Source organism: Falco cherrug, chromosome 15, assembly GCF_023634085.1.
Source record: "Falco cherrug isolate bFalChe1 chromosome 15, bFalChe1.pri, whole genome shotgun sequence".
In the NCBI taxonomy this organism is placed as follows: domain Eukaryota; kingdom Metazoa; phylum Chordata; class Aves; order Falconiformes; family Falconidae; genus Falco; species Falco cherrug.
In genome coordinates, this window is record NC_073711.1 from 7931687 (window position 1) to 7945424 (window position 13738).

General features: G+C 55.8%; 3 protein-coding genes, 1 long non-coding RNA gene and 1 other non-coding gene across 11 annotated transcripts in view; 3 read left to right on the forward strand and 2 right to left on the reverse strand.

The window, feature by feature from the left end:
• Window positions 1-27: 27 nt before the first annotated feature.
• Window positions 28-2660, forward strand: RPL39 (ribosomal protein L39). The gene is made up of 3 exons (XM_055727541.1): window positions 28-178; window positions 535-638; window positions 2321-2660. The coding sequence occupies exons 1-3, from the start codon at window positions 176-178 to the stop codon at window positions 2367-2369; spliced, it is 156 nt and encodes a 51-aa protein (XP_055583516.1). The 5' UTR covers window positions 28-175; the 3' UTR covers window positions 2370-2660.
• LOC114014743 (small nucleolar RNA SNORA69) lies at window positions 1727-1859 on the forward strand. The gene has a single exon (XR_003558378.1). It is a non-coding gene; the product is annotated as a small nucleolar RNA SNORA69 (small nucleolar RNA).
• On the reverse strand, window positions 2388-4495 carry LOC129737417 (uncharacterized). Its single transcript, XR_008735251.1, has 2 exons — window positions 4235-4495; window positions 2388-4124 (listed from the first exon to the last, which is right to left on the reverse strand). It is a non-coding gene; the product is annotated as an uncharacterized LOC129737417 (long non-coding RNA).
• A 38-nt stretch (window positions 4496-4533) lies between these two features.
• Window positions 4534-9701, reverse strand: SOWAHD (sosondowah ankyrin repeat domain family member D). 4 transcript variants are annotated; one of them, XR_008735250.1, is made up of 3 exons: window positions 8553-9701; window positions 6777-7111; window positions 4534-4797 (listed from the first exon to the last, which is right to left on the reverse strand). XR_008735250.1 is itself a non-coding variant. In XM_027799473.2 (2 exons), the coding sequence occupies exons 1-2, from the start codon at window positions 9424-9426 to the stop codon at window positions 4781-4783; spliced, it is 891 nt and encodes a 296-aa protein (XP_027655274.2). In that variant the 5' UTR covers window positions 9427-9701; the 3' UTR covers window positions 4534-4780. The 4 variants fall into 4 exon arrangements, 3 of the variants coding, with proteins under 3 accessions (XP_027655274.2, XP_027655273.2, XP_055583511.1); XM_027799473.2 differs by lacking the exon at window positions 6777-7111; XM_027799472.2 differs by lacking the exons at window positions 4534-4797; window positions 6777-7111 and adding an exon at window positions 7145-7664 and having other exon boundaries at window positions 8553-9700.
• Window positions 9702-11950: 2249 nt separating this feature from the next.
• SEPTIN6 (septin 6) overlaps window positions 11951-13738 on the forward strand; it is a 31722-nt gene continuing 29934 nt past the window's right edge. For all 4 annotated transcript variants that reach the window (XM_055727531.1, XM_055727529.1, XM_055727530.1 and 1 more), the window contains exon 1: window positions 11951-12066. In XM_055727531.1, the coding sequence (XP_055583506.1) occupies window positions 12040-12066 (27 nt within the window). In that variant the 5' untranslated portion in view covers window positions 11951-12039. The remainder of the gene's footprint in view (window positions 12067-13738) is intronic.

Here is a 13738-nt window from a genome sequence, read left to right on the forward strand (position 1 = left end):
CTGCTCGCCGCTGCGCCGCGCCCGCCGCGCCGCCAGGGGGAGCGCTGCCCGCCGCGCCGCTGGGGGCGCTGTGCCCGCCGCTCCCGCCCGCGCCGCCGCCTCGCTCGCCGCGTCCCCCCGCCCCTTCCGCCTCTTCCGCCGCCGCCATCGCCGGGAGGCTGGGCAGCTCCGCGCCATGGTGAGACCATCGGCCGCCATCCGCCGCCCTGCCGCGCCACCCCGAGCGCTCCGGTGGCCGCTGGCTGCCTTGGGGATCCCGGGAGGCGGGGGGCGGAGCGGGAGGGCCCCAGGTGCACCCTTCCCCGGCTGAGCCCCCGGCCCGGGCCCTGCTCGGCGGGGCCAGCTGCCCGCTCCGGCTGAGCCCCCGGCCCGGGCCCTGCTCGGCGGGGCCAGCTGCCCGCTCCGGCTGAGCCCCCGGCCCGGGCCCTGCTCGGCGGGGCTGCGTGCTCTGGCGTGGCTGAGCCCCTGTCCCGGGCCCGGCAGAGCTGCCCGCGGGGCCGTGCGGCGCTAACGGCTGCCTGCTTTCTCTTCCAGTCGTCCCACAAGACGTTCAAGATCAAACGCTTCCTTGCTAAGAAGCAGAAGCAGAACCGGCCCATCCCGCAGTGGATTCGCATGAAAACGGGCAATAAGATCAGGTAACTTGTGAATGCGGGCTGGTGCTTTCCCAGGGCCGCGGCCGCACAGGCTCAGGCCCGCCCTGCCTGCGCGCTCAGCTCACAAGCCCGTTGTCCAGAGTGTTTCTGCAAGGGAAAGTGCAGGCTGTGGCTACTGCACAGGCATGTTGGTGGCGATAGGCCGCTCCTCTGGATGCTGCTGGCTCGCTGTTTTCCTGAGGCATGGTGGGGCTTTCATGCCAGTCCCTTCTGCGGCAGGTTAGTTCCTGCCAGGGCTCTGCAAGCGTCCACGTGATGGCACGTGTAAAGCGTGAACTGTACGTGTGGATAATTAATTCCAGAACTTGTACCCTGGTAGCCTCTCTGCTTCTGACATTCCACTTTGCAACACCTTTCCCCTCTCTCATAGCTGTCCCTCTGGGTTCCTGTATTTCCAAGGAACAGTATCTTGCTGGGCATGGGTGTTCTGAGATACGGAAGGTTGTGTGTAAAGGAGCAAAGGGCTTGTTGGGTGGATGGGAGATAAAATGGATAGTTTTAAGATCCTTGACACATGACTGCAGAATTAACGTACAACAGTGCAGTTTTGTTTGCTTACAGTGTTTGTTTTAAAGCACTGTATTTAGGACAGTGCAGCAAGTACTGTAGAATACTGGGTACATGTGAGGCGTGCAGAAGGTGGTGCATATCGGAGCCCTCTGGTTTAAAAGCTTCAACCAATACAGTTTGGTCACTTACACTGTGCAGCTGGCTTTTTATCTCGTATATTCCCTTGTCTAGACTTTCCGAGAGAACAGGATTCTTCCAGATCATTTTTAGTCCTAAGTACTGAGGAGAGTGACAGTAGCAGTGGCTGGCTCAGGCAGCGTTACTGCACAGAAGTGCCAGATTCTGTTCCTGTTACTTCCCCTGACTGGTTTCTTTCCAGGCAAAATTGGTGTCGTGTGCCCCAAACTGTATCCCTGTCTTCCAGACACCAGCTTGTAACAGGGTTCTGTTTTAGCTAAATCGCAGTACTTTGGAATACTTTATCATGGGGCAAAACCATGATTTTTTTTGTCCTGTAGCACTTCAGTACTGCAGTCATCAGTTTTATCCGAACTGTGGCTAAAGCAGGCTGCAATTACAGTGCTTCATTCTGTGGGAGTACTGCCATTTTCCTGCTGAGAGTAACTCGTGTTAACGCTGTCTTCGGTTTCACCTATACAGTGGTGAAACTGCATGTTCTTAACATGTACAAGTACATACTCATAAATTAATATACTTTCCTGGAGGAGGGCCTTTTCCATACGCTGCTCTGCTTTTGTATTTTGAAAAAAAGTGATACTTGTGTTAGACCATGAACTGCGTTCAGGAGGTAGTTTTCATTATCGTTAGACAATATGTACAAGATCCCAGGTCTTGTGTCTAAATGAGGAGGCAGGATATTCACACGCCAGTGCTGATGCATCTGTGCAGGCATTGTTATCTCTCAGGTTTGGATTCTGTCACAGTAACAATTTATGTGCTAGTTGGTTAGTGAATGAAGAAAGTAAAGAGGGGGAAATTTTTTAAAAAAGTACACAGCTAATTATTGTTGGCAGCTTGCTGTCTAAAGAAGGATTTCAGTCCTTTACTGTTGAGCTAATTAAAGGTGGTTTCAGTCCGCCTTGATCCTCGAATGTGTGTGTGCACTTTGCTAATTTACACTGCTTTTGTCTTAGGTACAACTCCAAAAGGAGACACTGGAGAAGGACCAAGCTGGGCTTGTAAGAGAGACTGTCTCCTGGGAACTCTAATTAAACACTTGTCTTTCTGCGTCAGATTGATAAACCCTGTACGCTGTTCGGTGACCCCTGAGTGATTCCTGCTGTAGTGTTGGACGGCAATTACCAGTAGTTTTGGTTTTTTATGAGCTGGTCTGGGATATTGATGTTAACTGGGGAAAATCTTGAAGTAATTTGCATCTGAAACATGGAGACTGTGTTCTATTAGTGTTCTTTTTTTCAGGCTTCATCATGAGTATTGACAGTGTACAGGCTTACTAATAAATATGGACATGAATGTCTTGCTTGGAATTATTTTATATCTATATATGGATAGTGACAGAGAACAAAAACTAACAGTATCGTGAATGTAGCCTCACTTGGTGTGAGATGCTTTGTCAGCTCTTTTCAGGTAGACTGTGGCTTCCTTTTCACTTTTGTAAACCTTTTTAGAGCCAAGTGTACCAATTTTTTAAAGAAAAAGGGATAAGAATCAGAACTGATTTTAGAGGAGTTAACTGGAAGAAAATCTCTTCCTAGGCAAACTGAAATAGGTTAAAAAAAATGTCTTAGAGAGACATGTTTGAAAAAGACTTCACTTTATGATCCGTAGACCACGGTGGCTACAGTAGCAGGAGTGTCAGCCTCTTGCTACTTAACCCTGGGGAAGACTGGATTACATTTCTTGTAGATTTATGAAATGCTATTAAGAAAAGTGAGTAGCATTGTCAGAATTTGCTAAAGATGTGTCTGTATAGCCACTGGGTGCATTTTATGGGGCTGAAAAGTGAAGCACACTGAATATGCTCATCTGGGGTAAGGTGGCTTCCTGCTGGCAGCGTGTTGTGGTAGGTGAGGGGGATCCAGACTAACAACCTTTTGCTAAACCAAGTCAATCCCCAGCTACCACCCTCTCTTCTGTTATGCTTAAAAGTCTGATGTTCCCTGTGGCTGGCTTCTGTCACAGCTGCAGATTCTTGACTCCACCGCTATGTCCCACGTGGCCCTTTTGAAAATCCAGCATGGGCCACATCGTGTAGCTGGGCCTGTTGGTCAGTCAGATAACGGTTTCATTAATGGGAGAGCATGTCTGAACTGCAGGTGTTGAACAGCACAAAAGGTGGCACGACAGCGCTGGGCAAATGCTGACACGTTACATGCCCAGAAGTACGGTACAAATACTTGCCCAGGTGGTGAGAACATGGAGCAGAGAGTAGTCAGTGGTGCTTGAATACAGAGACCATTGCCTGTCCTGGTCCTGCACCTGAGCAGTGTCACGGCAAGGCTGCCCCAACCACTCGCCTGTGTCAGCTGTAGGTGGCTCCTGTGCTCAGCCGAGGGTGGCGGCTTCTTACCACATGTGGGTCTGGTCCCGGAGATCGGAACAGCACCCGGAGCTGCTCTCAGGACGTGGGGCAGGGCAGCCCTTGGAGCCTGGGGTTAAGATCCTGGATGGGCAGTGGGTGCAGTGGAATAATCTAGTTGAAAGTTTCACTTGGGAGGTGGGAAAGGAGGAGGAAAGGGAAGAATACGGCAAGGGCAGCGGATAGCTTTATCTCCTACAAAATGCAATACTTTTACAGACTAGTACATAATGTCTGCGTGTTCCCTAGGATATGTAATAACCTTTCAAGTTTTGTGCGGAGCTTTGTGTTGGCTTGATGGAGTTGGTCTTGATGCCAGCCACAGGTGCAGCTTAATGTAAGATGTTCTCAGCAGAAGGGTAGTAACTCAAGATGTTGCTCAAAGGAAGAGTTGGCAGCTATGTAAAAAGGGTGAGAGGAAAGAAGCGATTAAACCACTCAGAACAGTCAGCGCTCCCGCTCCTCAGCACTGGCCTTCTCCACTGGGGCCTGTGAAACATCTATTTACTGCAGGGAAGTGGAGGAGGAGTCTGGCTCAGCACCGAGTCCTGCGTGGCTGCTGCTCCTTTCCCTTCTGCACTGCAGGCCTGGGATGGACGCCCCGGTCAGCAGGAAAGAACGGGAGGGAGGTGCAAGCCCGTTCACGGATGTAGCTGTGGCAAAGCCCATCCTGATGCCGAGGGCTGTGAAGGTGCTGCTTTCCGGGTTCAGCCTGCTGTGGTGGCTCAGCTCCTGGGTGGCAGCTTCCGGAGGAAGCTTCAGCCTGCCACACTTTCTGTGTTGTGGCTTTTCATGTGGAAGGTAAATGGATTTTTATCTCCTTCGTGTTACAATTCATTGCAAACAGTGCTGGGCAGCAGCATATGCCAAGCACATGTAAATGCCCAACAACACCTCGCTCAGAGCTTATGGCAGCCTCTGCCTCCTGGGGTGTGCTGGAGGTTTCTGTGAGCGTAGGAGAGCAAGGCTGGGATTTTTACCAGCTTCAGGACACTTGAGCAGTATCTTCTGGCTTCTCTTCCTGTCTCCCAAGAGTCTTGTTTCTACTTCGTTATCAGGGGGAAGTAGTAACTGCAACAGGAAAGCAGCAGACGGCATTGCCAGAGATGTTTCAACAGACGCTCACGTGATACAAACACCTTTACCCCAATGGTTTTTAATCTCTCTTACGCCCTTCTCTTTGAAGCAGGTGTTTAGGAAATAACAGCGCTGCTGAGGATCAAAGATCAGCCTTGGAGCCCTGCAGACCACCCCCTGCCTCTCCCCATCACCGCGGCTGGCAGGCAAAGCTGCTTTTTTTTAAAAAGAGTTTCTCTTTTAATCATATCTCTGGGGATCTGGCTGAGGAGGAAAAAAAGTCATTTTATGGACTTGAGAATGGAAGAAGACAGTTTTCTCCATGGCATCTGTGGGAAAGCTTTCCTGAGCAATAGATTGAACTATTTATTACTGTTTATTAGTAGTCTCCCTATTACTATCATTACTGGGCTATTTTTATTAGATGGAAGCAGCTTCTATCAAGAAGCTTCTTTGGAAAATAACCCCTCATATTATTTTTCCCAGTTTCAAATTTGATTGACTTTTCACATTGGACATTAAGGCATCGCACAAAGTAAATTTAGTACAAAATAAAATTGGGTTAAACTCAATCTGCAGAACCTTAACCGACACAGGTACCTCTGGGTCTGAATGATTGCTGTTGTTCCTGTGGCAGCTCTCTGCCCTCTCTTTCCATGTGAGAGTCACAGGGGGGGATCAAGGACCTCTGCAGAACTGGGCTAACACACAATAACCAAGATGTCAACAGAAGCTTTAAGGAAAAAATTAAATCATTTGGATATTCTAGCCCATTAATTTTGGTGGATATAAGTCTGTTTTCTGAGTGAGAAGCAAGGGAGAGCCGATTGTATACTTGAAGACTGCTTTTTACACATGCCTGTATTTCCAAACCGACTGCCCCTCTGTAGGTATGAAAATAAACCACGCGAGGCAGAGGTGTGGGTCACTGGAAGTGGCATGGTGTTTGGGGCAAACACAACATACAGCAGCAGAAAGAGTACTGCGATTTGAAGAAGATCCTTTTTTTTCCTCTGTGGAGAGGAACCCTTGCAGGGCAGGCAAGGCTGGGGTGGTGGTGGTGATGAGTATGTTGTAACACCACTCGGAGAAGCAGGGCTTTGGTCTTCCTCCTGAAGTGCCTGCTTGATTTGCCCTGGAGCAGAATACAGCTTTAAACTCACAAGCAAAACATGGGGGGGACAGGCTGCTTTCAGGGGGGTTTGGTTAGCTGTCAAGGGGAGGCAAGTACTAAAAAACGTTTAGTCTTATTTAACCGTAGCGCTTGCCAGTTAAATTTTACTTTTGAATGGAACATTGAAGTCCACGTTTCCTGGTGCAATGTGATTAAGCTGCGGGTACAAATGCCAAGAAAACCGCTCCTCCAAGGAAATGCTCACTAGTTCCACTGTTTGCTCTGTGCCTTACTCAGAGGAGGATGTAAGAGCAGTCCCGTGCTCCCTCCCCGACAGCCTGCCGCTGTGAAAGGGTGACAGAGGACTAAGAGGTCAAAAAATATTCTGTCAGACATACACCAGCCTTTATCAGCAGCACTTGGGTTACCAAAACTTGGGCTGGTGTGACCAGACTCGTTAGAAGCCAGCCTGCTGCCCCATGGCATGGATGTGGCCAGAGAAGTTCTGGAAGGAGCTATGTTGCCATAGTCTTCCATCTCTTAAGAAGTTAAAGCATTACAAAACCACTATAGATCAGGCATTACATCCATTCCCAGTGTGTTTTGCATGTTTCTGCTGCTGACCTCAGTGATTAAAAACATGTCCAGACACATCTACGTGTCCACCCAGCCACCTGTACGGACACTATCAGTCACTGGATCACCGTCCACTCATCTGGAGGCTGTTCTTCCATGTGTCATCCACTGAGACTGGATTATTCCAGTGTCACAGCAGCACTTCAGTGCACAGTCTGAATATAAATGGGGTTTGCTCAGGGTCTGTGAAACCCACAGGTTGAAGTTCCCCCAAGGAAGTTACCTGTATCTTTCTGCATCAAGGTGCGAGATCTTGAGTGGCCAGAGGTGATCCTGAGTCGCTCGGTCACCCCTGCAGACCCCCAGAAAGGCAACTGGAAAGAAACTGTGACTTCCCTCTGAAGCGAGGTGTCTCCGCAGGGGCTGCTGCTCTGCAGTGGGGAACAGAAACTCCCCGGTTGCTGTCTGAGTCTCTTCTCAAATGGGACTGCTATTTAAGGAGTAGAAATGGCCTCATGCTGATGAAAAAGGGGAAGAGCAGTTGTTTTTCTGAGGATACTTTGAAGCAGCCCTGGCCTTCCAGAATGTGAAAAGCGAGTTGAAATCAGCTGGGCAGAGCTGCATTTGGTGAAAAAAAACACAAACAGGAGAGCAGAGGCTTTCCCCTTTTAATGCAGTTATCCGTATATACATGGGGGGTTATGCTGCTGTGGGAATGTTTCTCAAGTTTCATTTTCGAGCATGACCTCAGTAGCAACAAAGATAATCTCACAGCCTTTGTACCTTTTCCATGGGTTTAAGCAATGAATCATCTTTCCAGAGCTGCTCCTGGACTTCAGTCCCTGTGGGAGCCACCACGGGCATCCCTCCTGCCTCCTCCGCTCTGGCCCCCATCCTAGCGAGGCTGAGCATCTTGGGCTCCTCTGGATGAGGGTCCCCATGGAAGGGCTGCCAGGGGGACCTGTCTTGCACTTTGAAAGGCTTCTCTGGGCCTGGCCTCCTCTGGCAAGATGGGCACTCCAGCTCTTACTTCACTGAGAAACAGCTTTAGCTGTCATAAACAACCAGCAGCCCAGAGGAAGTGCATGTGGCAGAGATCCAGGGATCTCACAGGGAGCCGGAAAGCGTTTGCAGCTCGGTGGCATGGTCTGTTTGTCTGTACCCGCTCTCCCTGCCGGCAGAGAAGCGTACATAAAAAAGTGTTGGGGTGGGGGGGTTGTTTCTGAAGCCATAGTTGCTTCTACATTGCCAGCCCAGTGCCAGGTCTCTGGCATCTCAGAGTATGTTTGTGAAATATTTGATATTCTGTCAGTGTCTCTATCCAGGCACCCGAGGTGCCATGACCAGTCCAACCTCGCAGCACTTCTGGGAGCCACGGCAGTGCCAACAGCCTCATTTTACAGGTGGGAGAACCAAGTCACCGAGTCGCTGTGTGACACACCTACAGTCACACGCAAAGCCTGCCGGCAGCCTGGGATGGGCAGCCCAAACACCTACCCCCAGCTCCCAGCGTGGTGCATCAGCTCCCGTGGGGGGTCAGCATCCCCCCATGGGCACACGGGGTGTCGGGAAGCAGCAGGGCCGGCACGTGAGCCCCCACTGTGGGTCCTTGCTGAGCTGCAGCAAGGAGTCCCCATCAGCAGGGGCAGGGGGTGAAACCCCCTCCAGGGATGGGTGGTTTTTTGGAAGGGCTGTCCCCAGGCAGTGCTCCCCATGGCTGTGGTGGCCCCACACACACTCACACCAGCACAGCCCCAAAAGACCATGCGAGACCCAGGGTGGCCGCGGTGCCCCCGTGCAGGGGGTTAATCCCCACGTGGCCGGGATTTCAAGTGCCAGCCCTTGCCAAATTCCCAGCTCCCTGCAAGCTTTTCTGGTTGCTGCTCAGCGTGGGTTTGCAGGCGAATGGGGCCAGGGGAGCTTCAGCGCTCCTGGAAGAAAGTAAATGCCTGCCTGACAAAGTCCCGGAGGGTTGACAGGCTCCAGGAACGCTGGGCTTTCCCCTCAGCCCCGGAGTCCACACAGTCCTGCCCTGCCCTGGCCTCTCTGGATGACTTACAGTTGTTGTTGGTGTTGTAAGAGTGCAGCTGGACCAAGTCCTCCTCCAAGGCCCCCGCCAGCTCCTTCAGCTCCCTGGAGGTGTCTGCCCTCAGGTACTGCCAAGCCTTGCGCCCATTGTGGTCCCTGCGGCTGGTGTCTGCTCCGTAAGCTCCCACCAGCACTTTGATGAGCAGCTCGTGTCCCTGCAGGGCAGCCAGGTGCAAGGGGGTGAGCCCACCACTGGCTGTGGGGATGTTCACGTCGACGGGATAGCCCCTCTTTTGCGCGTGGGAGATGACCTGGATGAAGCTCTCATGGTGGCCATGCTTGGCAAGCCAGTGGATAGCGGTGAAGCCCGTCACAAAGTCTTTCCTGGTCAGCAGGCTGGGATCCAGGTCCAGCAGCCTGATGATATTGTCTGCATCGCCCTGGGCCACCGTCAGCAGCCACTCGTGCTCCAGGGGATCCAGAGCAAGGGACAGCACCTCAGGGCTCTGCTCGGGTTTCGGCTCTTGGTGCGGCCCTGCAAGGAGACTGCTGCTGTTGGATGTCTTCTGAGCGGTGGCAAACCGCATGGTGCTGCTAGGGCTATTGCTCTGCAGGAGGATTTCCTTCAGCTCCTTCCTCCGGGCACTGCCAGGGCCGAGAGAGAGCCTACCTGCTGTCCTACCCCAGCTCCCCAGGCCCTGGCTTCCCCGGCTGATGCTCCTGTTGGTGTCCATCTTCTGCAGCGGATGGAAACGCTCTCTACTCCCTGTGGCGGCCGGCCAGAGATGGGAGCTGCGGGCTAGGCTCCCTGCTTGGGGCTGGGTGGCTTCCAGGAAGGTGAATGTCCGGATGATGCCAGCTACCTTCTGCGTTGCCGAGCCCTGCTCCCGCTCCCGCCGGGCCATGGCAGTGCTGCCCGTGGGGCTGGCCGGCAGCTCGCTCCCCGGCAGGGCACAGCTCTCGCCCCACGCTGCCCAGCTCTCGCCCCACGCTGCCCCAGCGGCAGGCAAAGGAGGAACCGACTGTGCGTGGCGGGAGGGCACACCAGGCAGGGCGGCGGATCTGCTGCACTGCTGCACTGCCGGGGTGGCGCAGGCGACCTTTGCACGCTGCGTCCGCTGCCGGTGCTGAGCACGACTGCAGCCACGGGCCACCCGCCCCCCGGCCCCGCTGCAGCGTCACAGAGGGAGAGCGGGTGGGTGCGCGGGGCCGCTGCGGCGGGCAGAGGTGGAGGGTCCTGGGCAGCCTGATGCTGGTGTTACAGAAGACATTTGATGAGCTAACTGTGTTCTTCTCCCTGAACAGCCTCGTTAGCATCAGCAGCTAAAGCAGCTGAAGCCTTAGGCTGCAAGAGCCGCCCAAGCGTAAACTTTTGATACAAGTAATGCTGCCAACAAAGAACTCCCCGAATCCAGCAGATCTGAGCAGAGTGAAGAAGTTCAGGACCAAGGAGACATTTCCAAGAGAATGCAGGAACCAGAAGGCGGCCAGCCCAGCGACAGCCAAACCCAGTAAGGAATCAGGAGACCACTGACAACACTTATGTTATTGGACCTGGGGGCTGGGTGGTGGTGGCGTGGGTGTAACTGAGAGGTGACTGGGGTAGGGGTCCCTCGCCGGAGGCACCCAGCTCAAGCTGTAACCCAGGAATTAATAAAAGACTAATTGATAACCTTCACTTGGGCTTGGCATTCTCAGCAGGATCCTCCAGTCGGACCCTGCTGCGGTGGCTGGCACACATAAATCCATAACACTGATCCCGGGACACTTCCCCTGGCCCCGGCAGCACCCCAAAGCCCCAGGTACTTTGCTGCCTTACAGCCCCCCACCCCCCACCGTTGCCGCCCACCATTGCAATGTTTCTCCTTGGTGCTGTGCTCAGGAAGGTCGAGGTTACTGCCCCAAGGGGCCACTTTCCTGGTGGCCAGGGGGTCTCCATGCTGTAAGGCAGGCCCAGCCCGGGGCGGTGCTTTGGGTCCCTTACCCCCCAAGGTGTCAGCCCAGCAGCATTGTGTCCTTCCTCTCTCACTGTGTTTCACTTTGCAGCAAAGCCCCGTGCCTGCGTTGTTGGCAGCTGCCGCCACCAGCAGTCTGTATCCTATTAGTTATTAGGTATCAGGACAAATTCCTCTGCCCTGGAAGTCCCCAGTGCGGTTTCTCCCAAGGCCTTTCTTATCCGTGACGATTCAGACACCCACAGCATGGCTGAACCAGGTGGCTTTGCAGCTGGTCAGGCAGCTAAGAGCCACGCCAGCCCCTTCAGCCCTTTTTCTTTGCCTTTCCCGCAGCGTTAGCCCTGCTCCAACCTGCTCCTGGGCTGGTCATCAGCCCTTGGGGCAGCTTTGCCTTTCCCCAACCACTTGGACCAGTTTTTCTGGGATGTGTGAGGAGCCAGCATTATCCCATAAAGCCCAAACAACTGGTGGTGAAAAGATAATTGTCCCCTTGCTCCCTTCCTGGCACTGCCTGGTTTTGTCACTAGCTGTTGGTGGCTTCTGCGGGTGCAGGGAGGCAAAGAACTTTACCCACATGGCTGTGGGATCCTGGGGAACAGTTTAAAACACTTCTTGGGTGGCAACCGGGGAAAACATGGAGGGAAACAAGGTGCTGCTTTGGGGGAATGAGGGCACAGACAGTGCAAAGCAGAGCACCCGTTTAGGGCCATCCCAGCCGTGCCTGCCTTAGGGACTGGTCACACTGGTGAGCTCTGGCTAGACTAAAGCTGGGGTGCCAACCTGGGGGCTTTACTCGGGGGTTCCAGCAGTGTGAAATTTTTTTGCTTTGGGTAAGGACCGAGTTTCCCCTCTGCACCACAGGGCGCAGGGGCTGGGGAAGGGGCTGTGGGTGAGCAGCAGGCACAGCTGCCATCAGCCACGCTCCCGGCCAGCCCGAGCGCGACCGACCGACCACCCGCAGGGAGAGTGCGCAAAGCGCAGAGCCCTTTTATTTTAAATATCGAGTAATTCACTGAGGCAGGGAGACCCCAGACCCAAACCCTGAACCCCGGCCCAGCCTGCGGGGCCACAGGGCGGCGGGCGAGGCCCCCCGGGCCTGCCCATGGAGTCGGTGCGGGAGAACCCATCACGGTGCGGGGGGCGGGCAGCGGCCCGCCGGGCAGCCTGCGGGCCTGGCAGGGGCTCTGGGGGCGGCGGGCTGCTCGCCCGGCCCCGCTCGCCACCGCTGCCCCGGGCGCCTCAGCCCGCCGTGCCCCGCCACACTGCGGCCGCGGCCCCGCCCGCGGCCCGGGCTGCACCATCGCCAGCGGCCGCGGGGGGGGGAGACGGGCAGCTTCGCGCCTCCCGGAGCGGGGAGACGGCGGCGGGACCGGCGGGATCGAGCTCGGCGAGGTGGGGGACGGCAGGGCGGGGCGGGGCGAGGGGGCGGTGGCGCGAGGGGCGCGGGGCTGGGCGGGACCGGGGGGCGCGGCGGGTCCGTCTATCCCCCCCGCGCGGCGCCGTGGTGGGCGCGCCCGGAGCCTCCCGGCCGGCCGGGGCGGGCGCCGTGGCGGGCGCGCAGCGATGGCGGCGGCCGAGGTGGCGCGGCAGGTGGGAGCGGGCGCCGGCCGCCCCCGGCGGCTTCCTGCGGGCCGGGCATGGCCGGGGCGGCGGGCGGGGGCGCCTGGTGGTGCCAGGGCGGTGGGCCGGGGCGGGCAGGACCGGGGCGGGGTGGATGCGCCGGGCGGGGCGCGGGCTGCGGGGGCACCGGCCTGGGGCCTCGGCGGGCTCCGGGGCGCAGCCCGGGGTGGCGGCGGCCCCCCAGGAGGGTCGGGATTTGGCGGCGGCTCGCAGCGGGGCCGGGTTTACCTGCGGGCGGGAGGTGTGGGGTTTCCCTGCTGCGGGGCAGCAGCCCGGCCCGGCGACCTTGGGCTGCTCGCCCCGGGGTGGCCCCGGGAGTCCTGCCCTGCCGGGCCCCCCGTGCCCGGGCCCCGCCGGGGCCGCAGAGGGACCCGCAGCGCAGCCCCTGGCTACCGTGCTGGGGACACCTGGCCCCTGGCCCTGCACCCTCACGCTGGGCTGGGGGCCCGTTGCCAGGCCGGGGTGCGGTGGTGGGTGAAGCGCCCCTTGGCATCCCCATCTGGCCAGGGATGCGCTTCTCCTCCCAAAGAAACTGCCATCCCGTACTTGTTAGGGCGTGATGTGAGGAAGGTGTCGGTCCGGCACCGTGTGCGGGGGGGGGCGGGCTGTGGGAGCTCACGCCAAACACAGGCACCGCAGCACCGCTGGGCTTTGTCCCCAAGGGTCCCCCTGCGGTGTCTCCCTGGCTGCCCATGGGCACACCTGGCACCGCCGATGCTCGCCTGCCTTCCTAGCGCAGCGCAGAGCTCTCTGTGCCTGCAGAGAATTATCCAGAAGAGGAGCAGAGGGACTTGAGCCACCTCGGTGTTCGTTAGAGAAATGCTATGGAGGCAGCTGTAACCCGTTTGCATGCAGAAGCGTTTCGTCTGTGATTTGATGGGCTTCCAACTTTCATGTCTGTGCATTAGTCCAGAAATAGTACTTGAGATGAATGCTCGCTGTTTTGTCTTCAAAGCAGTAGGTTTTAGCATGGACCCAGTCCTGTTGAACGGGTAGATGTAGCCATTCCTTGCCAGTTTGTGATGTTATTTCCTCCTGGACGTACCCGTTGCCTTGTATGTGACTGCCAAGGTATGTAAAGTGACTCACTTGCTCCCCTGTCTTGTAAAGAAATTGAGCATTAGACTTCCCTAAGATAATGTACAGGAGTTTCAGACATCTCCTTGTGGCTTGGAATGAATTACAATTGCAGCACAGCCTCTCTTCAGAGGCAAAAGAGAAAGCTAGCTGTGAGTCGGACATGTAATTAGAATGTTGCAAATTGAAAATGTCTTTGTCCAGACAGACGACTTGTCAGCCCAGGTCTTGGACATCTGGTTGTGGCCATGGTTTGTGGAGCAGTCAGCTGTAATGTCCTGGTGATGCAGAGGGCTGCTCTGTGTGTGCTGCAGGGTTAAACACATGTGAGAGCTGAGGCTGGGTGCGAGGGGGAGCTGTGGTCACCACCTTTTATCTAAACCCACTTTTATTGTGGAAATGGTTGGTTGAAACCCCCTTCTTCCTGGGCGGTGAGGCGGCCCTGTCACCGCTGAGCCGAGGCCCCTCTCCTGTCCTCTGCTGCCCTGGAGGGTGCAGGATTTAAGCACTGCGACCCACGGGGGATGTGTGCGCCCTGCTTCCCATGGGTGAAAGACAGGTGCAG